Below are 26,000 nucleotides of genomic sequence, written 5' to 3' on the forward strand. Positions count from 1 at the left end.
AAGGAGTGGATTAGGTCTGACAATAATATTTATTATTTTCTAATAAAAAAAATTGCCAACATGACTCTTTTTCTTGAATTTTATCTTTTGCATTACTCAATAGCACTTAGGTCACTTTGTTCTCTGACAAGTAGGCACTTTTATCCAAAGACAATTACACTCATGTCATGGTGATAGTGCAGCCATGTGGTGTACTGTGATGTTATTTTATGGAATTCTGAAGTATAAAAAGAACATCGTGTACTACCAAAATACATGTAAAAACGAAAAATAGCATTACCATAATGTCATGTCATACACCACCACAGTAAAACGTGTTTTGGTGGGTTAATTGTTAGGTCCTACTTTTAGTTAGTTGGGGATTTTCTATCAATTAGGAAAAATCTGATACAAGAAGTCCAAGCTTGGGTCACTGATAGTATATAAAAACAGTTAACAGTGGAAATGTAGAACAGAAGTTATCTGTACTTTACAGTGACGTCTGACCCAGACGTGTCCCCCACAGTTCACACGGTATTGTTTTAATATCGCGAGAGTTCGCACAGCCCCTCACTACGTAATGTGCCGTGCTGCTTATGGCGGCGCTGGTGACAGTGCTGAAAGCTGTTGGGGTGAGTTTTTCCTCTATATTTATTAAATGTTGTGATGTCACAATTTTCACACGGGTATATGAATGTATGAGCTTCCGACATTTGCGTTTATATTACTCTTTCTAAATACCCGTGCGTGTTTTTGAACAGTTAAACGGTTGAGGGTGGGGGCAGTGTTTCCTCTGCGTGTGTTCTAGCGGTTTAGCATGTTAGCCAGCGCTTCGCTGATACTGGGGAAGAGTCGCTTTAAACCATGAATACACACGTATTATTTTGACCACATCCGTCATGGGCGATGTTGTGCAAAGGTCACTTGTCAAGAAATGAACTGCCCAGTCGAGCATCCAACGCAACAGCAGCGGTCCAGCGTGACCCGACAGCCGCCCCGGGTGCCTTTGTTGTCGGGATGAGTGATTTATTTTAAGCCCGTCTGGATCATAGTCTATACCTCTATGTCGACACATAAGTTAGTTACTTGAGTTAAACAACTCAAACCCCCTTTTGTCAGGACAGGAGACGAGTTTACTTGTTTTCCAAACGAATTACTACTAAAATTAGCGTTTCCATTGTCATGACAACATGAAAATAACAGGAAATTTGGAAATTGTGATTTTGCAGGCCCTGGAAAGTAATTAAAAAAGATAAAACTTCTAAAAAAAAACATTTTATAATGAATAAAATATGCTTCAACTAATATTCCGCCGCACTCGGAGAAAGAACTTGCTCTTTGTAATAGCAATATTCGTACAATTCTTTGTTAAAACCCTTTCCATGGTTTCCCACTTGTGTCTGAATAAGATATGGAAATGCCTTGTTTAAAAAGTTTGGCAACGGTCATATTTTCTCATTTAAATTTGAAATATTTGAAAAGATTGTCTTTTAACCGTTTGTTGTTAGTCTTTATCCTCACAGTGCACTTTCTGAAATGCTCGTCGGAGTTCAGTCTTGTCTGAAATGGCATTGCTAGTGATTTTGTCTTTGGATGAGATCCAGATGGATCCACTCCCGGCTATTGCTCAAGCGCTGTTTGCGTCACTTAGTTTAATGTCCTAATTTTTTGTTTACGCATGCTGTAGAAACCTGCCGTTTCTTTTATTCTAATGAAACTTGTGAACGAAGAACAGTGGTTCCGATACTTTGTAGCTTTTATTTGAGCCGCTGTCAAGTCCAGCTGAGCAGCACGCGCTCGAGGGTGTCGACGTCACGCGCTTAGGCCTATGAACTTCGGGATAAATTCACTTGTTTTTCCACACATTTTTATTGTACCAATTTTGACATGTTTACAATATTGTTTTTACTTAATTGTAAAGGGATAGTTCAGCCAATTGTAAGTTTCTCTCCCTTATTTAATTCCAACACTCCTGGCAATTTGTTCCCTCGTGCTTGTTTTTTGTTTTTTTTTCTAAAATTCGAAATCGCCAACTTATACAATCACATACAGTGACAACGAGTAGTTGTAAAGCTGTAAAACGACAAGATAATATAGCCTACCATAAGTGTATTAAAATTAATATTTTTTGGAATTATCTGAATTATTATTTAAAGGGAATTATTCCTTTAATTGTCACTGGAACCACGAGGTTGTAAATCTAGGCACACAATGTGTTCTCAATGTTTGTTTGTCTGGCACTATTTGTGTTTTTCTTCCATAGAATGGGGAACAGGTCAAATTCTGCCTATGACTTCCATTTTAAAATCAGCATGAAATTAAAAAAAAAACTATTTTCTCAATGTATTGTTGTGTTATTGTTCTAAATTCATCCATGCATATGTTTAAAAAAATGTTTTGATCTCGTTATGTTTAATCATAATGTCATAACTGGGCCTTCCAGTGAAAATGGCAGACTTCTCTCTAAAGTATGCAGGACTTCTCCAGTAGTTAATTCTGCTTAAACCTGCTCCTGCAAGATCATCTGCCTACACTTTTGAGTACAAAATCAAATCAACAACCAATGCATAGAACTGAGTCCCTGCCCTACATTTTTTTCCTCTTTCGATAAATTGTTACACTCGGATGTATTTCACAATATGGAGGAAAAGATCTGTCCCTATTTCAGTTTTATTGTAACTTAAAATATTTATCTCTTTGTTTCTTGTGTACGAAATTGGCAAGCTATGTAAGATGTTGTCTCCATCCATTTTAAGCCTTTACTTGATCCATCATATCAAGTTGTGAACTGGCCTATATATCAAGCTCTTTGATCCTCCCACCTCTTGTGTAATAGACCAGAGGGAACTGTATGATTGGCATGCTGGATATCTGCAGTTGTTAACCGCTTGAATTGAATGTATTCCATAAATGCTCAGCCAACTGCGGGTTCACGCTGAGACTTGTTGATCCACGTGTTTTCAGTCAGCTGCTCACTCTCTACACCAGGCCTCTGAGGAAACTTTATTTTTAGGGCTGTGTATCAACAGGAGAGTAACATGCCGTTTTAACCCACATGAAATGAATGTGACTGAGGGGATTGATTGTTAAATCATTTCTTGAGGGTGTGTTCAATGCTGTAGGGGGCAAAATTAGACCAGAAATCAATCAATATAGTGTATATTAGACTAGATGCATTTAATGTGTAACTTATCTGTCTGTGATCTAATATCCTTTTTGTTTTCTTTCCCTAAACAGTATGAAGTGAAACCGAATTGATTTTTGTACCATCTGAAACCTACTTCAAGTTCAGATCATCTATCGGTCAGAAGAAACGTCAAGGAAAAAGAAAACACAACAAACATCCCCAAAACGACCCAACGGTACAACAACTCTGAAGACCAAGACGAAGAACTGCACTGCTACAAAACGAGAAAACTAAAGCAACACGAAGCAACCAAACGAGCAAACCAAAGATTTAAGAAACAGAACCAGGCCGCAACGAGCGTAGCAACCAACCATCAACGTTAACAGCGAAGGCGAGACCTGATCTGAGACAAGAAGTTTGTGCCTACTCAACAGCTTTGAAAAAGCACACGTCCCAACGCTGCGCCAAGCCCTCCTCATCCTCCCCGCACCTCTTCCTCTTCTGGGGTGCGGAGAGGGCTTTTCAGTTTTTACCTTTTTCTTTCTGTCAATTGCAGACCGAATCCCTCCCTCCTGATCTTTTTCCCCCCGTTCACCTAGTCTTTCTCTTGTCTTTGTTAACTTTTTTCCCCCCAAAAGAAGTGTTCATACACCTGCACTTGCCTTTTTATTTGAATATCTTTATTTTTTGTTTTGCTTTTTGTCCTTTATTTTTGCAACTTTTTGTAATTAGAACGTCTGCCAGAGAGCCGAACCTTACAAGTGTGTGTGCATGCGCGTGTGTGAGACGAATCTGAAGCATCGATTAATTGATTGATTGGTCCAAATCATTACAGCCTTCCAAGACAACAGAACAAGGTAAGTCATGCCAGACACTCCTCCTTACACTTTCTATCCATTACCTAATGAATAATCCTGATTTGTCTGGCTTATTTTTATCTATAATTTACAGTGTGCCAAATCAGGCCAATTTTTCATGCTGTTTATATCTCTTAATTTAAATCTAAAAAGGCTGAAAATGGGTTGCTTTGTTCCAGAAACTAGTGAGCTGCCTTCTGAGCAGCATCCTAACTGAAATGGAATGTGTTTAGCATTAGCATCTTGCTAAGCTAACAACGCAAATAAAAAAAACATTAAATTTTATATATATATATATATATACAATAATCAATCAATCAAATCCTCTTTCTTGGACAACCTCTTGGATGGATTTCATTTCACTGCAGCAGTTGCAGTGCATTATGGGATTGCCTTCTCTTATGAAGGATGCTTGCATGCAATGGTGCTTTATAATGTGGCCAAAATATTTAATAGGTATTTTGACTGCATAAGGCATTTCTACTTTCTCCCCCCCTTAAAATGCTTCTTATGTAGGCAGCTCACTAGGTTTTGGAACGGAGATCATTCAAGTTCAACATATAATTTAACTGGCAGTTAAAGTTTTGAAATAAGGAATTGAAGGGATAGTTCACCGAAAAATGAAAATGGTCATTTACTCACCCTCATGTCATTCCAAACCTATAAGACTTTTGTTCATCTTTGAAACAAAATTGTCATGTCAATCATGTCTTTTCTAGGGCTGGGTATCGATACAGATGTCCCGATTCGATTTCAATTCACAATATCTCAATTTGATTTGAGATTTTTGGTTTAATTCAGTGATTCAATTTTCACTGGCCCCAACACACAAAATAATAATAAATGAATAAAACTGTTATTTTTTTTTACCAATGTTTGTATTTATTACCTATTGTAATAAGGTTATTACTCCAAAATGTTAGATACCAGTGAAATTGAACAATTCTCTATTCCAATTTCGACACCACAGCTAAAACTACTATCTAACTAATATAAATTTCAAAGATTATTAAAGACAAATAAACAGTCATTTATAAAATAAAAAAAAGAACAAATAATCAAGCCACCATCAATAGCACAAATAAATAAATAGAATAGAACAAAGATACAAAAGAAATAATCAGGTTTTTCAGGTAGGTCTAACATTTAGTTTTCAGGTACAGAAATTGAATAGTATGTAAAATAACACTGCTGCATATAATCTTCATAAATTAAATAAAGATTAAGCATTAAAGTTTCAAAAGTTATTCAGTGAAGGGCAGTGATTAATTTCTTTTTTTTGTAGTTTGATTAACATAAACACAGACAGCAGCAGGAGTATTAGGCTGCTGGCACAGATCTAATATTCTGATACACATTGTCTTTCTCTACTGAAATTGTTCACTTATGCCGTAACGTAATGTTTACTATGATACTTGCCAAGGTGGGAATTTTGAGAGAAATTTGTGTAAATCTGTCCGTTCAAGCTCAAGGAGACGTGCATTATTTGCACCATGTCTGAGATATGCAGCTTTGTGTGCGCTTCGAATGTGTGCGCACCAGCCACGGCTCTTATGTAAAATATTCATCCAAAACATAGACCTCAATATAAACTAAATCAATAATAAATTGTAAATGTGTTTGGCATTCTGCAACAAATGTATGTATTATGATATCAAGCGGGGCAGCGGATGCCTTAGGCCTCCCCAGCTCAATTTTCGCAATTTTCCAATATAAATCTGTGGTAAAAAAAAAATAGAACTGCAGTGCGCTCTAATTGAGACCTATTGGGGCAGATTTCAGACTGCCCGGGTTATTTTCTCATTACCTTATGTAAACCTCACTCCAGACCAAGATGATATCAGTCCGCTTCAGCTATGTGTATATTAGGACGAACAGACATGCCAACTAGTTACTGACCTGACCCAGACTATGTGGAGTTGCGTATCAAATTAATGATACATTTTTAGTTTAATCATGCTCATGAATAGCCTTTTTATAGTTCTGTTGTGTTTGTTTGTTTTTTGTTTGATAATAGACATGTTTTTTTTTTTTTTCACTGAAATTCCTCTACAACTTGTAAGTTTTAAAACAACATTCGGAGTAAAATACTACATTAAGGCAATTCTAAGATAGCATTCTGTACGTGTGTCATGTGAACTTAAAGACTGCTAATTCACATTGGAGTACCACCCTTAGGCTGAATAACGAAACCTCTGCCAAAAGTGTTCTGCGTTCAGCTTACAAAATGTTTATCATAAACTAGCGCTAAGACCCAGAATCTGCCCTACCAAAATGTACTTTCAGGAACTGCTACAGGCACTGCGCGCACACAACTTCCTACACAACGCACGCACGTCTTCTTGCGCTTGAATGCTTATTGTCAAGGCTTGAAAACGTGTGAAAATGACAAACTTTCGTGACCATGCAGCACTGGCCCGATTGGGACAGTGAACTTTCAGGGAATGTCTTTCACACTGAAAGGTGCTCTTGTTAAACCATGTTAAACTCTGAATAAATGACAGGGTCCCCTCTGTAACATCACGCTAGGTAGAAGATGACATCTAGTGGAGAAGACTAGTAATAAGATTAACATCAATCAGATTCAGATATTATGTTCAATGTTTGCTGTCGTGGCTTTTGAGAATCAATATTGAATTGACCACGTTTTAACGAAAATGTTTCGATTTAATGGAAAAATCAACTCATCTCAAAAAATCATGACAGAACGACATGAGGGTGAATAAATGACAGATTTTTCATTTTGGGATAAATATTTTAATTTCTAAATTCTAATGAATGTACTGTAATTTCACACATTTTGTCCTGTTTGTCTTGTTCAAAGTGAATATTGAGTGAACTAAACCTGTGCTAGGTTTCATTGTTTACTCATGTGCCAACCTCTGTTTAAAGTAGTTGTAGTTTTGGCATACATTTGCTCAACAATTCTTCCTTCTAGTTGGGCATAAAATACTTATGATCTCTTTCCCTTAGAAAAACATATCTGAAGTACATAATTGAAGCTGTCTTTAGAAGAATTTATTAGGTCTTGGCCCAACCTTCTGTGCAGATGAGGCACACTTGCATGTTGTCTGTAGGGTCCTCTCCCCAACACACACCAACAGCCCTCGACTGACCCTACTGTGCTGCTTTGTTCACTGGCTGTTCTTGTTGCCTTTCCCTCAGTTTATTTTCACAGCTTCCCTCCTTTCTTCACCTTTGCAGAAATCCAGAGGTGTTTTTGTTTGGTGTGTAACCAAAAGGAGAGGGTAGAGGGGAAGGGAGGAGCTGCAACACGACGACTGAATTAAAAATTAAATAAATTCTAGACTCTGGGAAACGGCTTAATCTGATCCATCCCAGGTGTAGTAGATTTGGCCACTGTGAATGGGATAATTATGGGTAGTCCCTGGAAAGGTTTTGTCGAGTTTACCTTGCCGGCGTCGCCACCTGCAGCTTTTGTTAGCGCTGACCTGAACAGCACCTCGCCCGTCGGTCTCAGCCTGTCACCCTACGGCCGTTCCGTAAGTGCCCAGCCATCCGCTCTCCACCCTACTTTCCCCCACGCTCCTGAACTCGACTCGTTCATTGAACACACACTGTTGCCCCTCTCTGTGCTGTTCCTTTACCACATCATCCTGATCAGCAGGCTTAGAGGCTGGCCTCGATCACTTGCCATAGAGACGAGCAGCAACGAGAGGTGGCGAGGCAAGAACGATTATATTGTTTTCACTAAGACTAATATAGTGGCTGGTACATATGTTTACTTTACTCATTTGATTTGGCTGCTGTTGAACCATGTCTGACTGACAGAAAATGGATTTTAGGCTTTGTTTTCAGACACTAGAGTGAATATAAAGTATTTATTGGTGTTTAAAGTCCTGTATCTGTTTCGATGTAATGGCCCAGTGGTCGAGGCTGGTCGGAGTCTGTGTCATCTAACCATTTTATGTTACCGTATAGTCTAGTAGTGCCATTCCCAGTCGCTTCATCAAACTAACACATTCTGATTTTCCTCGAGCATGTCTTCCAGCACAGGGAGAAGAATTAAAGTAGTTCACCCTAAAACAAAAAATAACATACTCTCATATGTTATTCCAAACCTGAATGCCTTTTTCCCCCCCTGTGGAACAAATATAATAATAAAAAAAATGTCCTTACAATTAGCCTCATTCATGAAATTTTCATAAATTAGTAAATTCAGAGTAATTTGCACATAAAATAGATCTTCCTGAAAACTCTTCTGGATTAACAAACTATTCATAAACCTCAGATTTGATAGTTAAACGTGTGTATGTAAATTAATTACAACTATTCGTGAATAGGGCGGGCGTGGACTCTCATTCACAATTAGCATAACCCCCCTCCATGAATTGCAGCTACGTAAATTACATGTCCAGGAAGTCTGGAATTTTCTGGACTTCCTTCTCTGGTTTGGCTCCAGTATATTGCATAAATGCAAAAGAGACTATTGGCTATATGCCTAAAAAAATCTTCCATTTAAAGTGTGTGCACCAAAGCTTTTTTTAGCCAGCTGAAAATGCTCAGCTAGGGGTGCTTGAGCATTTTGGAGGCGCAAAATTTTTTCCAGCTGAAAACCTGGTATTATACAGAATATCCACGGAAGTAATGTAACTAGTATCTGATTTCGCAGATAGTTTGTTTTATCAGCAATTTTCTGAATATAAAAATGCTAAGAAACCAAAAATTAACTTCATTGTCATTGTACAAGTAGGATGTGATGGTTGGTCTTTGTGGTATTTGTCTCACCCCTCCTCCACTGGGATTGGATAGCTGGTTAAAAAGTGAAGTGACCCCAAATTTTTCAACTTGTCGACCAGAAAAAATGCGTCAAACACCCATTTATACTTATCTTCCAAGCACTAGTAGTCTCTGGGGATATATCAGAGCTCGAGTTGAAGCCGCTTTCTCAAGCCTTATCACTGCGGACAGCGAGCCAAATACGTTTAACCTCAATAGTTAAAGATGGCCAAAATGGGCAAACAAACACTTGAAATATTATTAGTGTTATCAAAATGCAGTTATCCATTTGCTTAAAAGAACACGAAACGTTTAGATGTTTTAAGGACCATTTACGTGTGGTAGGGAGCAGGTGTAATTTATTTCATGCCAACATTTTGAAAATTCAATCATTTTCATAAATCCGAAAATTTGCGTCAGAACAGCTTGACGAACGATTTGCACAAATTTGTTCTGCTTGTGTTTCATGAATGAGGCCCAATGAAAGTCAGTGGGGTCAGATGTTTTTAGGACCTTCTTTTTGTAATCCTTAGAAGAAAATTATTGGAATCGGAGATGATTGTTTGCATCTGAAGTGTTTGTCATTCTCATGCTTTAATGCAAAATGAAATCTCTCTGACTGAATAAACATTTCACATGCTTTATTAAAACCATCACTAAAATTGAACACGTTCGTTCTCCTTGAATGGAGCAGTCAAGGAAAAATGTGTGATAGCATGACATTGGAATGCATCGCCGTGTAAAGAAAATATTGTTAGTAATAATAGTACAGCTGTTGTAATGGTTTTGGTCATCTGTTGGTATAGTATATTGACATTCCCATTTGTCATTTGGCAGCACCGTAACAACGCAAAAGGAGTATATATTTGTGTTTTTGTTTTTACCCCATCTAAGTCATCACAGTGGTTTGATAGCCCCTTTGACAGGTCTCATAAGAGGGTGTTTTTTTTACAGAATTGAATACTCTGTAAGGTCTGCTCCAATGTGTTTATGATGCCATGTGTATTGGCTCTTCCTGTTTGATGATCCTTCATTTTTAGCTTTTTTTTTTTTTTTTTTTAAATCCACTCCCCCCCTTATACCCCCCAGTGTCCCACCACCACCTACCTCCCACTCAAGATGGAGGCCTCTGATGCCCCTGTTGCTGCCCCCACACCCTCCACCTCAAGCCAGCCAATCCCCCGCTCTGCCTCAGTTTCATGCCATTCCTCTCGCGCAGTAGGGGGCAAAAAGCAAAAGCGGACCCCCTTGTATCAGCGATCTGTAAGTGGTCATGATGGGACAGTGTGCTGGCTTGATGTTCTCACAGTGTCAATACCTGACACTAACTGCATGCTTGGAGTTGAGTTTTCAAGCTCTTTGGCTTTGTGGAGCTTTTTAGAGCCATGGTATATCTGTTTTTAATTGTCTAACTTTGACTACATGCCTGCTGACCGTTACAATTAACTCTATTTGTGGATGAAGTTGTCCAGAGAGACTTAGTTGAAACTTTGGATGTGGTGATGAGTTTGTTTGCGTGTATATTCTAATATATAACTAAATGCGTGTGGGATGGATTAAATGCATGAACGTAATTTCTTGGTTTAATGACACCAATGGAATTTTAAGTTAAGTGTTGTTTTCTTTAGTATTGTACAGGTTTCAGCTTTATTTATCTTGGTCATTTTGATCAAGGAACCAGTTCAAGCAGGCCACACAGAGGAGAGAAACTCTTACATCTACATTCAACTATTTTTTTCTTTATTTTTTGTGTGTGCTGCATTTAAAGCCTTGTTTCATCCCATTTTACCATTTCCGCACTTGTGTTCTGATCTATTGTGGAACATTCGTATGTTTGGACAGAGCTGAAGGTTGAATATTGATGAAGTTAATTTTTGAACGTGTCTTATTTCTCCATAGATGAGTTTTGACCCCAGTCTGCTGCATAATAATGGCCATGGTGGATTTGCCAATGGAACAAGCATGGGAATCCGTGAGACAGGAGTGGTTGAAAAACTGCTTACATCATATGGTTTCATTCAGTGCTCTGAGAGACAGGCCCGTCTCTTCTTCCACTGTTCTCAGTACAATGGCAACCTGCAGGAGCTTAAGATTGGAGGTATGGGTCGAATGGGGTGGGAGAAAACAGCAGGAACTAGTGCTGAGCAGTATAACTAAAAAGTGTATTTATTAGCCTTTTGAAAGTAACCATTTTGGCCAAGTTCACTACCAAAAACATTAAATGTTTTTGATCATTGAATCAGCATTATGAATCACTTTATTAAAACAGACAAGTATATTACCAAAAACATTTAATCAGCATTATGAATCACTTAAAACAGACAGTTTGAACAGATCCATGAAAATGAATTAAATCTATCCACTCTAACACCATTTTTTGCTACTGAAGTTTAAATCTGAGACTCTTATCTCCATTTTAACAATCTCATCCTTGTTGCGTGATCAGGAAGAATTGTGAAACTAGACTAGTGACAATCTTTAGGGAAAGCTTTTGGCTAAATAAAAAGATAAATATAGCCACTTATTAATCTCATAAATATAGCCACTTATTTATCTCATAAATAATATATCTTATTTATAATATAAAGCGGCAATCATCGGGGGCAAAGCACTAATGGCCCATGTGGATGATTAGCGATCCAATTGAAATATATCTTATGATGATTTAAAGCTAAATCCATCTTGGATCTTCACTGAATGTTAGAGTTTGATCATAAGTATCTGTGTGGACTCGTATTCAACATTTAAATTGTTTTATTCATACCAAAACAATAAATGTCTTTATACAAATGTTATAATATTTTATCGTGAAAAGACTATTTTTTGTCTCTTTGTTTTAAAGAGACAGCATTATATTTAATCGTGTCTGGCAACTTGAAAAAATGTTTTATTTGGGTCTAAAGTAATCTATAAGCATTTCAAAGATTTCTATGTACACTAATTATATAAAACTATACGGTCAGTACACCATAGTTATACAAATGAATTAGTCTATCCATTTTTTTCATTCAAAGGGATGGAAACTGATAGATAAAGATTAGGCTTAAAAGATTCTAAAGATTAGGCATTGGATATCTAGTGGACCACATTTATTGTAGCCATCTTTCAGTTGAAATGGCCGACATTTTAGAATTTGTGGTTAGCTCTAATTAAAATCATTACAATAAACACATCTCTAGCAAAATCATCACGAATATATTGTCAAGATTCAATATCGACAAGCGCTAGTAGGAATCGTAAATATTAAATATTTTGTTTTGTTTCCAACATGAATATTAATGCAGGAATTGACTTATTCCGTGTCATTCTGTCCCATTACTTTTCAGATGATGTGGAGTTTGAGGTGTCGTCTGATAGACGCACTGGCAAACCAATTGCGGTGAAGCTGGTAAAAATCAAGGCAGAAATGTTGCCAGAAGAGCGAATTTCTGGGCAGGTGGGGCCTGACTTGCACGCCTCTCCTTTAACTGTGCTGCATGGTTTTATTCATCCAGTTAAGGAACACATTTTACTTTTGTGTTTTATTGTCCTTGTCCCATTAATGTCTGTCATTGTTGGGGATTTCAAGCTCATTTTTAATCCATATTGATCAGGCAAACGCACATGCATCACTGGTTTCAATTATCAGGAATAACATCTAGCAATGCTTAACTGACCTGATGTTATTGCTTTGTTTTGTGTGGGTTCACGATGAGCTTGATTGTCTTCGTGTTTTGTGGTCTTGTTGGGTGGACTTTTCATCCTCATTTAATATACAATTGTGGGAGAAACAAATCTTGATTTGTTGTCAATGTTAAGTTTGTCAGTCATATTTATATATTTAGTTTGTCTGGTTCTTTGAACTCAGACGTAAAAGTCAATTCTTAACCTTAAATGTTGTTCTTAATTAAAAATCTAATTTAGTTTACGTTAAGCATCTATGTTTAGGGACCTCTTTAGCATTTTAACATATATGGTTGATCCTGTTTCTGTCACCAATGCAACCTCTAACCTTGCCTTGTCTGTTTGTACGGTCCCTTTCTCCAGGTAGTTTCAGCTATCCCCTCTCACCTGGACGGGAAGTCTGCACCTGGCCAAGTGCCCACAGGCAGTGTGTGTTATGAGAGGAACGGGGTATGTGTCATTTATCCTCCTTTGCAGAGTTTCCTAAACATTTTAAACGCTATCACTTGTTTTCTTCCCCCGCTTGTGACCAGTTTTCCTTTAAGTTCTATAAAAGCAGATTTAGCTAAGCAAACCTAGAGAAATGCACTGAATTAAACACAAACGCACAGTACTATGGTTCATATTAGCCTCTACATGGTGCATTGATTTTGGTAGTTGATGTTTCTGAAAATGTTTGTGGTTTGAATCTTCTCACAGGAAGTGTTTTATTTGACATATGCCCCTGATGATGTGGAAGGAAATGTTTCTTTAGATACTGGAGATAAAGTCAGTTTTTACATGGAGACCAACAAGCAGTAAGTTGTTTTCTTTAATGTCTAATTGATATAGGTAAAATGTCAAAAGGCGCTTTTTTTTTTAATGTGGAAATGATTTATTTTTGTTTCTTTCAGTACTGGTGCTGTTAGTGCTCACAACATTGTATTGGTAAATAAGCAACAGTCAAGATGTCAGGGAGTGGTTTGTGCTACCAAGGTAAGGATCTGATTAAAAAATGAGTTTTGTAGTTTAGTAGCTGCTTTTTTTTTTGTAGAATGAATGAGGACTAGTGATCTCCTGCCCTCTGGTGGGAAAGCAAATGTGAATGGCAAATGTACTTCAGACTGCTATTATCTCTTAAGTCTGGGTTAATCAAGTTTTTTGTTGTTAATGTGTTTTTAAAATTATATAATGACAAACAGTTTTTTTTTTATTATTATTATTTGAACATTGTTATAACTTGCTGGTTTAGAATGCAGCTGCACATTTTTTTTTTTTTAACTAGTGCCATAATTCTTAGTTTATGAATGCTCAAATTTAATTTTGAAAATATAGTTTTAAATATATTTGGCCTGATGTTTCAAAGCTATGATTGTGTCTTGCAGGAGGCCTTTGGATTCATTGAACGAGGGGATGTTGTGAAGGAGATCTTCTTCCACTACAGTGAGTTTAAAGGGGATCTGGAGGCTCTACAAGCTGGAGATGACGTGGAATTCACCATTAAAGAACGAAACGTAAGCTTGAGTAGAAATAAAGAACTTCTGAAAGCAAAACTTTATTATTGATGTTCTATTGGTCTTTTGTTTGTAACTGGAGGAATTATAACCATTGAAAAGTTACAAAAGGTTTTACTTTCTATCATTTTGAGTAAAATGCATGAGATGCATTGCTGTTTCAAACAGCGTTATAGATGTTTCTCTTTGCTTCATAGGGCAAGGAAGTGGCCACAGATGTGAGACTGTTGCCTCAGGGCACTGTTATATTTGAGGATATTAGTATTGAAACCTTCGAGGGCACTGTCTCCAAGGTTATTCCCAAGGTTCCTACCAAGAATCAGGTTTGTGAATCAGCTCTTGTCATTAGTCTTCCTAGACTCTCTTGATAACATTACCATATAGATACTGCTTGCATGTTAAATCAAATAAGACTCCATTTGTCTCACTCAGAACGACCCACTGCCTGGGCGGATCAGTGCCAGAATTAATTTCACTGACAAAGAGCTGCTATTTGGGGAAAAGGACACCAAGTCCAAAGTGACACTGCTGGAGGGAGACCATGTCCAGTTCAATATATCCACCGACCGTCGGGACAAACTAGAGAGAGCGACAAATATCGACATCCTCCCTGACACCTTCCATTTCACCAAGGAGACCCGTGAAATGGTACAACTGCAGAACTTTGTCTTTGTGATTTTTCTTGCAATACTTTTACTTTTTGCTAATGTTGGCTTTGTCTCTCTACTTGTCTTTTTGTGCAGGGTGTGATAGCTGCTGTGCGTGATGGTTTTGGCTTCATCAAATGTGTGGACCGTGACGCCCGGATGTTCTTCCATTTCAGTGAGGTTCTGGAAGAGAGCCAACTGCACATTTCCGATGAAGTGGAATTCACTGTGGTCCCTGTGAGTTCCTAGATATTACCAAACCTGAACCACTTTTGTGTTGCTGATTTTCTCTCAGCTTCAATAAATGCAGTTTTTTTATGTCCGACTGACATCCTGCCCTCTAGATACTGGAATAACAGGGTAGCTGCGGGGTCTTAAAAGTCTTAAAAAGGTCTTACATTTCATTTTCCTAAATTAAGGCCTTAAAAAGTCTTAAATTCCATTGTCAAGTCTTAATTTTTTAAACGAATGTCTTAAATTTAATTATACTAGCCTTATTCAAAGTCAACCAGACTGCAACGCAAGGTGAAATGGGGGGAAAACCAGTCCCTCCAGGATTTCGCGATGGCAACTATTAATGCAACTTCAACAAATCCCCGTGAATTCAGTGCACCTTGCAATTTTGACCAATCACCGCAACTTTTCTGCAACTTTGACCAATCATCGCGGTCTCCTGCAAAGCGTCATCATACGTCATCAAACTCACTTCTTTGTTTTGTTCAGAAGACGTAGCAGACATGTGTGCTGCTAACGTCTCACATTTACCTACAAAAATAACAGCGAGAGAGAGGCGCGATCGAAATGTGTGTGTGTGTGTGAGAGAGAGACGGATCGAACTGTGTGTGTGAGAGAGAGAAAGAGGCGCGGGCGCGATCGAACAGTGGAAACATAAAAACATACTCCGTCATTTTGTTCATCAAACAGCAAAGTGTTTACTTATTTGTTTACACTCGCAATAAAACACAACGTTGTGCTTTTGTCGCACTCTAAACTCTTGTCAAACTGTAACCTACAAAGGAAGCAAGATGACTGAACTTATTGTAAAATCGAACGCTTTCCGAAGGAGCCACAAAGACAAACTGGCTGAGCTTAAGAATATAGATGAAGAGATTGTTGCCAAAGGTGTTGAGCTAAGAAACTTGTAGCTACTAAGTGATTTGATGTTGTTGTGATGTACTGAAAACTCTCTCTCCTATACCTCTCTCTCGCTCTCCTATCTATCTATTGGTGTCTCTCTTTCTCATATCTGTCTATTGCTCTCTCTCTCTCTCCTGTCTCCTGTCTAATCTGTCTATCTGTTAGTTTATCTGTTTATTGTTATGAATGTTTGAAAATTACCAAAAACATGGTGTTAAATTAGTTTTTTTATAATAAATGTATTTTTAATTAAAACATTTGTTAGTAATAGTCATTATTGGGATTTGATCTGGTGTTTTACGGCTGCATAATGGGTGCGATGTAGGTCTTAATTTTCATTAAAGTGGTCTTAAAAAGGTCTTAAAGTCTTAAATTTGGGGTGATCAAACCTGGGGAAACCCTGAATAAGACTTTATAAACAGCTGACCAATCTGGGTTTTTCACTGTAAACAGAGCAGGGGCAAAAGTAAAATTGATCTTACATTGCCTCAATCCAGCTTTAAAACACCCCCTCTTGCCTTCATCAGGACATGCTGTCAGCCCAAAGAAACCATGCCGTGCGGATCAAAAAGCTGCCCAAGGGCACAGTGTCATTCCACACTCAATCTGAGCTGCGTTTTATGGGGGTGGTGGAGAAAGAAGCCGTGCCTGCTACTACCAACAAGAACTACAGCCCCAGCAAGGTCAAAGAGAAGGTAAATAAACTCTTGACTTCCTGAAGCTACACTACTGTTCTAAAGTTTGGGGTCAGCAAGATGTTTTTGAAAGAAGTCTCTTATGCTCACCAAGGCTGCATCTATTTGATCGAAAATACAGTAAGGGTGCCTTTACACCTGAGCGTTTGTTTCGGAACCTGGTGCATTTTCTCCCTTGGTTCAGTTCGTTTAGGCATATGTGAACACAGCAATCACGCTCGGATCCGCACCAACAGAATCGTTCCGAGACCGTCTGAACGAGGTGGTTTCAGCCCGATTGCAAACAAGCTCTGGGGCGGTTCGCTTCAGGTGTGAAAGCAATCCGAACCAATGAACCAAATGGTATTATAATTCATAACAGGAAATGTGCTATATAAATAGCAGTAGTGTCTGATTCTGTGAGTAAGCACATTAGTTATCACAGTTGAAAACAAAAAGAGCACCTGTTCATCTTAAAATGTTATGTAATTGCGCTTCTCCGTGCGAGAATTCTGTCCCAATGAAGCCTTGATTACTGCTCTAGCTGCATTATAACATTCGTATAGTGTTTGTGTGTCTTGACACTGTTAACCTCTTGTCAGCGCTGGGAGATCCAGAGAGAGTGCGTTTGAATTTGCTATAGTAGTATTACATTTGTAGTATATTATTTAACAACGGGAAAGATGGCTACATTCGTATAGTGTTTGCGTGTGTCTTGACAGTTACAAATAAAGCCACAATAAGCTCATGGAGCAAACTTGTCAATCTTCTTGATGGATGACGCACAGGACACTGACCAAAAAGAGGACTTGCATAAACACATTTTGGTATCCTTTGAAAGGTTGCCTTGTGAAAGCAAACCGAACCAAGAAGAAAATGCAACATTGTAACAAATTAAGTCCCTGTTTCAGAACAAAACAAAAAAATTATTTATAGGCGTGAAAACGCCCAAAAACAGCTCTATTGTGAAATATTTTTACAATTTAAAATATATCTTTTAATATATTTTCAAATGTAATTTATTCCTGTGGTGGTAAAGCAGATTTTTCAGCAGCCACAAATATAATTCTAATATGCTGAATGGTGCTATAGACATACAGTATTTCTTATCACAGTTTAAAATGGTAGTTCTGCTTAATATTTTTGTGGAAAGAACCTTGATGCATTTTTTTTTTCATTATTTGTTTTAATAAAGTTCAAATGAGCAACATTTGTGAAATATAAATCTTTTGTAACATTTTAAATGTCTTAACTGTCATTTGATCAAATGAATGTGTCCTTTAAATAAAAGTAATAATTTCTTTCAAAATTCTCATGACCCCAAACTTTTGAACTGTAGTGTAAATGTAGTTGATTTTATTTGTATTTCTTTGTGTGAATGGCCCCTAAGGGTCCTTAAAGTACACAACTCTGGAAATTTGGGAAACCACTAGTCATAAGTGGAAATGAATGACTTTGAACATGGAGGAATTCAGTTGCTAAATATTTTTGTTTTTTAAATAATTTTACTTTCCAGACTTTAGCTTTCATTTCCTCTATCTGCTTGTCTCCCTCTTGATTGACCCAAGCACGAAATACAATAGCAGGCTTTGAGGTGCTATGTAATGCTACTGCCTCTTGTCTGACCCTCTTTTCTTTCTTTTTATTTTTCCTTTTTTATTTATTTTTTCCTTTCCTTTTTTTTTTTAACCATGCTCGTCTACATTAGAAAAAAGACAAGGTAGGCTGCTGTTTCCTGCATGCTGCCTCTCCTCCACAATGTAGACCAGTTCAGTCATGCTGTCAGAAAATCCTATTCTGAAAACATGATCTTTAACGCATTTGAGGCAAATTGTTAAAGTACCAAGGATGAGATTTAGCTTATTGTAATTATTTTTAAATTAGTATTTCATTTTTAATTCGATTCACCTGCAATAAAAATGTTCTGATTGGTTAGAATAAATCACAGATGTCTAATCCTCCGCATTTCTCTCCTTTAAGGGTAAAGTTGAAAAGGTCAGTTTGATCTGTCTGTCTGTTTGGTTATGAGGGCTGTTGGCATGAGCTGGGAATGATTTAACAGCTTTTAAGTCATACAGACATGTTAACCTCATAACCATACCAACTCAAGCTGTGCCACTCACTGTGTGCATTCTTTTGTGAGGGGTACAACGGTTCGGTTTCTGTGTTGCTCATGCAATTACTCTTGAAAATGGATACCACACAATTCATACACATTTTCAACTGTGGTACAGATGTACTGAAGCGTGGGTGGCAAACTGTATGGGAGCAGTTTTACCCCTAGTTTTAGTGTGCGCATGATGACTATATCTTTCATTAAATGTCTTGAGTTTCTTTATTTACTCATTGTGTAAATACACGTTTTTTCCCCATGCTTTGCTTTTGTTTGGATATTTATTTTGCAAGTTAGGAGTTGCAAAATGTATTGCTGCTGCTGATATCCAGAGACACATTGGGCCTGTCCAAAAACCCACTCTTGTCTTCTTACATTTCTTGTGTACCTGACAGGACACTTTTCTCGTAAAAATGTAAGTGTTTACAGAGCTTTACGACACAATTTAGTAATTGTGGTGCTTCTAATTAAGAGATAAAAAGCAAATGTTGTACAAAATACACCCATCTTTGCACCAATAAAATGGGCACCAATTTGTTTTACTGCCAAGTTATATGTAATATCTAATTAATTTAACTTGCTGTGGAATGTTTTCCTTGACATCTCCTGTCGAAGTTTCAGTGGCACTTGAGTTCCTGAACATGATGCATGATGGGATACACTTAGCTTTGAATACTGCTCCGAAGTGGTATTTGTTGTGTGTTAAGGGCACTGAGCTTGCGCACTGATTTTGCGCACGCACTTCCTGTTGTGTGCATGTGCTCTCAAGTGGCCAAGACCACATGTGTGGGTATTTGGACAGTCCCAATCTTTACATGGTTCTCAAGTATCTGCAGTCTGATGTGTGGATGCTGGCCATCATCACTGACACTAGTTGAAGAATAAAAATGTTAGTTCACAACTATGGATAATTTCTAAGGTGCACACTCGGTAGTATTTTCTTTTGACCAATTATTTTTTTAAATCATGAATACTTATGAGACTCATGCTGTAAGTCCAAGATGACCAAGTGCAACATAACCAGAGCTGAGGTGCACTCTGTAATTTGTGTGCATGTTAAAAAAAGTTGTTGGTCCTTATGTGAATGTGTGTAATTGTGCCGTCACCAGGATGCAGAAGAAGGCTTGATTGCGTATGAAGAGAGTGGAGAGAAAAGCACTATTCCCTACCATATTAAAGACCTGGATGGAGGCATTTACCCACAGCTTGGAGACAAGGTACGTTAGGCACTACAGCTCGTTGTTGTGCTTGCTGAATTTGTGCTTCATGTTAAACTCCGCTTCACCTGAAAGATTGGAATAATTTTATATTTACCATTTTGTTTATTTGGAAGCATTTTATTATAACCATTTTATGAAACAAATGTTATCTAGAAAAACATCTAATAAAAAATCTAATATTTTTAGAAAACAATTTTTTTCAGCTTTTTAAAGTGACTTGTAATCAAGATCAGTAAGAGCAGATGTAATTTTTGATTTAATGTAAACCGCCTTGTCTCCACTAGGTGGAATTCTCCATCAGTGAGGTGAAACGCACCGGACAGCAAAGTGCTGTGTCCTTCAAGGTCCTTAATCGTGCTGTTGGCACCAAGAGGCTTCTGGGATACATAGCCACACTGAAGGATAATTTTGGCTTCATAGAAACATCCAATCATGATCAGGAGATCTTCTTCCACTACAGGTAAAGTTTCTACCTGATGGTTTCGACTTGTTTTTTGTTTTTGTTTTTTTCTTTATAATGGTTTACTCTGAATTGTTTGCAGTGAGGTGTGTGGGGATGTGGATAACATGGACCTGGGAGATACGGTGGAGTACACTCTCTCCAAGGGTAAAGGAAACAAAATCAGTGCTGAGAAGGTCACCAAAGTTGCAGCTGGTATGTTAGAGACTTTCTATGGGCTTGGCATTAATAATACTTGGTTCATGCAAGTAATACAACTCTGTGTGTGTCAGTGAATGGAGTAGGAGAGGATGTGAGTATTACTGTGTTCCTGGGGAAAGTGGTTCGGCCCTTGCGCAGTGTGGACCCTTCTCAGACAGAGTATCAAGGCCTTATTGAGATCACAGAAGATGGTGAGTGACATCTCCTGACGTCTTTTTAATATTTTGTGTATCTAGAGTTGTGTAAACGATGTTCAAAACCATTTTAATAACTGTTCTCTGCTCAAACACTTTACCAGGCTCCAGTAAGGGTCAGAGTTATCCATTCGGCATCGTTGGTATGGCCAATAAAGGTGACTGTCTGCAAAAGGGTGAAATGGTGAAGTTTCAGTTGTGTACAATGGCCCAGACAGGACAAAAGATGGCCTGCAACATTGTTCCTCAGCGCAAAGCCCTGGTGGAGTGTGTCAAAGATCAGGTAAACTCATGTCCACAGTGAGTTTAATGATGCAAGAAAGTGTTAGACACTTGCTAAAAGTAGTCTGTTTCCCCAGTTTGGTTTCATCACATATGAAGTTGGAGACAGCAAGAAGCTGTTTTTCCACGTCAAGGAGGTGCAGGATGGTCTGGAGCTGCAGGCTGGTGATGAAGTAGAGTTTTCTGTGATTTTGAACCAACGCACAGGCAAATGCAGTGCCTGCAATGTTCGCAGAGTCAGGTAAGACTTCTCGGTTAAATGTAATACAAAGTTATTTTTGTTATTATTATTATTATTATTAGGGGCCAAGCACCAAAGGTGCGGAGGCACCTATTTATTATTATTATTATTATTATTGAGTTGTAAATCGTGTTATAGTTATATTTGCTTTTTATCAAATCTAACCAGAATAATTTTTTCTTTTCTTTTTATCCAGTGAGGGTCCAAAACCCATAGCAACGCCTCGACCTGACAGACTTGTCAATCGTTTGAAGAGCATCACTCTGGATGACACTAACGCTCCCCGTCTTGTCATTATCAGACAGCCTCGTGGCCCAGACAATTCAAAGGTAAAAATAAACTGCATTTCTGTTTAGCATTTTTTGGAATTTGTGCAGGGGGAGGGGGGGGGGGGGGGGTATTTTTAAGTAAAAAAATTAAACTTCTTGCACCTAAAACTGCAATTTTAGACATTGAGAAGAGATTGTTAAAACAATTGTAATAGTTGGATGATCTTGATATTGACCTGGTGTTTTGTTCATACAGGGCTTCAGTGTAGAGAGGAAACTCCGCCAGCCTGGTATTACTGACTGAGACCTGTTCACCCCTCTCCTCTTCACTACGGATGAGACACCTTGGAGAAAAGCAATCAGACAAAGGGCATAGGAAGGGATTTGTGTGTCTGTTTCTCTCACACTCATTTTATCTCTCTCGCCCATAAAAACAATTCACAGAATAACAAACACATCAAGACTCGAACATTAGTACACACAGGTCCCTTCCTTTGTCACAGGATCCCTTGCAAAAAAAATACTCATCTCATTGTCTTCATTGTATGTGTGATGGTTTTGTGTGGTTGTAATTTGAGCAAAACCCCCCTCGTGTTGTGTGAGTGTGTGGTATGCATCATATGTTTGGAAAAAGTTCACTTGTAAGGTTGTTATTGTTATGCAGAGGATATGAGGAGAAATCTGGGGTTTGTAGTTCTCACATCTTTTAGATTGAGATGTGGGGACTGTTTGACCCACTTTTCATTTCTGCTGAAATTGAAATGCCAGGAATTCTGCACCTGCTGCTGTGAGTGAATTATTGTTTTAGAGTAGCTTTGCCTGTCTGTATTTTGATTTCCGTTATATATACTTTATTCTTCCTGTATCACTTGAATACGTCTCCCCATGTTGTTTCTCACCCAGGTGATATTGAGATATTGTTGGTCTCTTTCTGGTGAGAAATAAAATGACCTTAAAGTTCTTTTCACTCACGTTTTCCACACCTAATTCCTTTGAGTAGCTTTTAACATGGATCTGAAAACGAAATAAATTTTCTCTCCGCTCAGAACTCACTTGTGTATGGTTTTTGATTGTGTAAATGACAATTTTTGAGATTTATATTGTTTTGTTTTTTAAGGAGCCTTTTTTAATTCCTGTCCTGATTTCACTAGCTCCGTCTGGGCATGTGCAGAATTCCTAATGGCATCTTGTAGCCTGTGGTCTTTTTAAAAAAAAATTCTTCTTTTTTTAAAGATCTTTTTCTTTGCACATACTTTTTTTCATTTTATTTCTTTTTTTTATTTCTTGAGTTTAACTTAAACTCAATATCTGCTAATGAATAAATAAAGAAAAAGGTGCCTAAAAACAAACAAAACAAAAAATAAAACAAAAAAAATTGGTGTCTCCTCTATCCCCAAACAGCCACCAAAATATAAGAGCAATTGTAGGGTGGCTTTTTTTTTTTTTTTTTTTTAATTCGAGAATACTGGTGTGCATCCCCCAAACCTGTGGGTTGAGAAATACTGTATGTACTGTGTGCTTTTACTTGGGTGGACCTTTTGAAAACCTAAATAAATCAAGCAAAGTGTGCAGAACTTGAGAAAAGGGGAGAACTGTAATAGGTAAAATTTAAAAACATGCAGAGAAAGGATGTTGATAGAGGCTATTTACAGTGCTTCTTATGACAAATGGAGCTATTACTGTCATGAATATTATCTGGAGCACTCTGGGTTTGTGTTGAACCTTAGGGTTCTCCTATATACTTTTGTTAATGGGCTTGAATGAAACAATTGAAATAAACATTTTATGAGAATCAAAAGGGTATTGTTTAATATTTTTTTCTAGTAAAGCACTATACAGAACCTTAGACATAAATCATGCCTTTGCAAACTTTTGTGGCATTAAAAAAAGAAAGAGATATCCCTGAACAGAGAAGGGGTTTCGTGTGATTAAACTCTGGTGCTTCCCAGATGTATGGTGATTTCAGAGCGATGCACTATCTTTGGTTTTGTCACTGATGTTGGATTCTGGCTTTGAGACCATCGTGTCCACCATTCCCTCAGGTCTGCTGGCCCGCGTAGAGGAGGATGTGAAATCTGGTTTCCTGAAACAAACACATACGGGAGTTTGGACTCCAGCGTTGTTACCACCCTTTTTGTTCCACCGTCCCCATGCGATCTGTCTGCTGAAATCAGTATTTGTTTGACGCTTGTTTGTTTTGGCGTGTCTACTGGGCTATTCTGTTCAGTGATGTTTTCTTGTCCTGTTTTCTGCTGGGAGTTTCTCAGGTCCATTGCTTGCAGTTTCTGTTTGTACTCTTCTAGTTTAGCTTTGCACTCGGAAGCAGCTTCTTTTGTCTGAAAGAACTGCCTCTGAAGGTCTCTTTCAAAGACTTCCTCCGCCTTGAGCTCATTGAGCCAGAACTTGAGCTGTTCCTCTTCTTCCGACAGGGACTCTGAAAATGTCCTGGTGGCCTGCTGCTGCTCAAGCTCAATGATCAGCTGGTCCGTTGACTCGATTTTGAGCTTTATTTCTTGCAGACAAGACTGTTGTTGGACAACTAGTCTCCTTAAATGTGAAATCTCGTCACTCTCGGTTTCAACGTGGCTTGTTTTGACCAGAGGAACAACTGGATTGATGGTTATCAGATCCTCCTTTGCCTCTTTCAGTACCTCTTCCTCCCGTCTCTCACATTCAGCACTATTATCAGTGCATCTCCCACGGTTCCCAAGGCAACTAATCAAAGGCTGATGTGGTGCTCTAATTTTGTCTTTTTTGTCCCTCGACAGCGGTGTCCCAGAGGCTGGTAAACCTTTGGTTGGTTTTAGAGACGTGTTATCGGAGTGCCCATTTCCTTTATTGCCTTCCTTGTCTTTCTTCTTATCTCGTCCTGATTGCTGCTTCCCGCCCCTGCCCAAATTTTCCAGCCAACCCCATGCTTCCTCCATTAGTGTCAACGACTTCCGCTTGGGTCTCTTGGGTTCCTCAGGGGGTGGCTCGGATTGGACGCCGAGGTGTGATAGCGGAGGAAGACTCTGGCGGTGTAGGCCGATTGCCCCGCTGCCTCTCCGTGGCCTCCCCGTCCCCTCCGCTCGCCTCAATAGGGCCCAGGGCTGGTTTGTTTCTTCCCCAGGCGATGGGCCGATATGCTTCAAAGTGAGCTCCACCTCCTTAACTTGCTCACCATATTTCTCCAAGGACTCCAGGAGAAGTTCATCCGGAGACACGTTACGTTCAAATTCTTTGAATTTTTCTCTCAGAGTATATCGACCAGTGCGACCTAAGAGTGAGAACAATATTAAAAAGTGATATTTTGGGGATGAATATACATTTACAATAAACTGATTTTTCATTCAGCAGATGCTTTTGTCCAAAGCGACTTTCAAGTGAGGAAAACAACAAGTAATTTCATCCTAAGGAGGCAATAACACAAGAAGTGTTAGCAATACAAAAGTTTACAACATTGTCCAGAATAGTACAAGCTAGAACAGGGAGGGTTATTATAAATAGTGAAAGCACAGAAGTAGTTTTTATTATTTTTTATTTTAAACTCCGCAGGATGCCGTTAAATGCCTGTGGAAGAGATTAGTTTTCAGCTGTTTCTTGAATAATGTCTGGTAATTTGCTGTCCGGAGAGTCATTATCTGATCTGTCATTCTAGACAACTATGTTTTGTGGAACACACACAAAAAAAGATATTTTGATGAATATTTTTGCCAATATAATGGGAGTTTATGGGGTCCAAAAAAATCCATATTTTCCACAGAATAAAATCATACTTTGGGACAACATGAGGTTGAGTAAATGATGATGATGACAGAATTTTCATTTTTGGGTGAACTATCTCTTCAAAGATTTTTAAGAGACCTTTAAACTAATAGTGTTTTCTTCATGTTTGTGTTTTTCATAGTCGTCATGTAGAAGATGCTTTATGGAATGATAAACTCTGAGATGTTGGGCTAGGCATGTACTTACCAAGTGCTTGTGCTAAAGCGATGACCACCTCCTGACATGTTGTTTTCTCAGTGACTCCACAAACAATGCGCTGGACTCCTTCAACAAACACCTTTACCTCCATTCTAAAAGAAAATAAATCAGCTCTTTGTTTTTTCTCTAAACATTTCTGTACTTCTAGAACGTCTCATTCCTCCAATAAAATGACTCTGCCAGTGAGAAAAAAAATGGTTTTACAAGTTCCCTCAACTTCCCTGTATTGAGTTGTACAGATTGCGGAGTTTACAAAATCAGATTACTGTACGATTCATTATGAAGGGTGTGCTGTACCTGTCCTGATGGTCAGAAGATTCCTTCAGTTGACTCGTATAAAATCCTTGTACTTCAATAAGAGGCAGTTTGGTAAATGTTGTCCTACATGGAAAAGTCATGTTGTCATCCTTGACTTAGCTGAACACGTACAAACCCTTCCCTTTAGTAAACACTCAGATCAAGACTGATAACTCAGACTCGGCTGTAGATGTTGGTATGTGTGTTTGTCTGCAGTGCAGTGCATGATATCCCCAGACATTTTTTGGATGCTAATTATTTTGAATCTGAGTAAACATGTTTACATTTGAAATTTACTTCTGCCAAAGCAGGGCTTCAGTTACTAAACAAGTTGTATGAGTTCTTACATGATTTAATCAGATATTGAAGAAAACTAGCACAGACTACACATTTTTTTAATTGAGTAAAGTTCAAATAAATAGACACGTCAAAATTAAAAA

General features: G+C 38.2%; 2 protein-coding genes across 8 annotated transcripts; one reads left to right on the forward strand and one right to left on the reverse strand.

Annotated features, from left to right (window-relative positions):
* The first annotated feature begins 526 nt into the window (after window positions 1-526).
* csde1 (cold shock domain containing E1, RNA-binding) lies at window positions 527-22,862 on the forward strand. Of its 7 annotated transcripts, none has more exons than XM_056261100.1 (23): window positions 527-611; window positions 3,217-3,963; window positions 9,793-9,966; window positions 10,603-10,801; window positions 12,030-12,196; window positions 12,730-12,816; window positions 13,066-13,163; window positions 13,260-13,341; window positions 13,731-13,859; window positions 14,057-14,182; window positions 14,292-14,507; window positions 14,603-14,743; window positions 16,171-16,338; window positions 18,026-18,037; window positions 18,298-18,312; window positions 19,540-19,647; window positions 19,935-20,110; window positions 20,193-20,305; window positions 20,383-20,502; window positions 20,610-20,788; window positions 20,865-21,028; window positions 21,225-21,357; window positions 21,554-22,862. In XM_056261100.1, the coding sequence occupies exons 3-23, from the start codon at window positions 9,823-9,825 to the stop codon at window positions 21,599-21,601; spliced, it is 2,625 nt and encodes an 874-aa protein (XP_056117075.1). In that variant the 5' UTR covers window positions 527-611; window positions 3,217-3,963; window positions 9,793-9,822; the 3' UTR covers window positions 21,602-22,862. The 7 variants fall into 7 exon arrangements, with proteins under 7 accessions (XP_056117075.1, XP_056117079.1, XP_056117076.1 ...); XM_056261104.1 differs by having other exon boundaries at window positions 12,030-12,139; XM_056261101.1 differs by lacking the exon at window positions 18,026-18,037.
* On the reverse strand, window positions 22,730-25,776 carry rassf11 (Ras association domain family member 11). Its single transcript, XM_056261110.1, has 3 exons — window positions 25,561-25,776; window positions 25,252-25,355; window positions 22,730-24,556 (listed from the first exon to the last, which is right to left on the reverse strand). Exons 1-3 carry the CDS (start codon window positions 25,659-25,661, stop codon window positions 23,226-23,228), a joined length of 1,536 nt encoding a protein of 511 aa, XP_056117085.1. The 5' UTR covers window positions 25,662-25,776; the 3' UTR covers window positions 22,730-23,225.
* Between the last annotated feature and the right edge of the window lie 224 nt (window positions 25,777-26,000).

The sequence above is a fragment of the Rhinichthys klamathensis genome, unplaced genomic scaffold (genome assembly GCF_029890125.1).
Source record: "Rhinichthys klamathensis goyatoka isolate OS25496 unplaced genomic scaffold, OSU_Roscu_1.1 h1tg000180l_1, whole genome shotgun sequence".
Classification (NCBI taxonomy): Eukaryota; Metazoa; Chordata; class Actinopteri; order Cypriniformes; family Leuciscidae; genus Rhinichthys; species Rhinichthys klamathensis.

Coding starts and splice junctions, on each gene's coding strand:
- csde1 (XM_056261100.1), top strand. CDS start 9,823: ATGGAGGCCTCTGATGCCCCTGTTGCTGCCCCCACACCCTCCACCTCA. Junction 14,508..14,602: donor CCAAGGAGACCCGTGAAATG/GTACAACTGCAG, acceptor CTTTTTGTGCAG/GGTGTGATAGCTGCTGTGCG. Junction 20,789..20,864: donor TGGAGTGTGTCAAAGATCAG/GTAAACTCATGT, acceptor CTGTTTCCCCAG/TTTGGTTTCATCACATATGA.
- rassf11 (XM_056261110.1), bottom strand. CDS start 25,661: ATGACTTTTCCATGTAGGACAACATTTACCAAACTGCCTCTTATTGAA. Junction 25,356..25,560: donor TCTTCTGACCATCAGGACAG/GTACAGCACACC, acceptor ATTTTCTTTTAG/AATGGAGGTAAAGGTGTTTG. Junction 24,557..25,251: donor CGCTTTAGCACAAGCACTTG/GTAAGTACATGC, acceptor TCTCACTCTTAG/GTCGCACTGGTCGATATACT.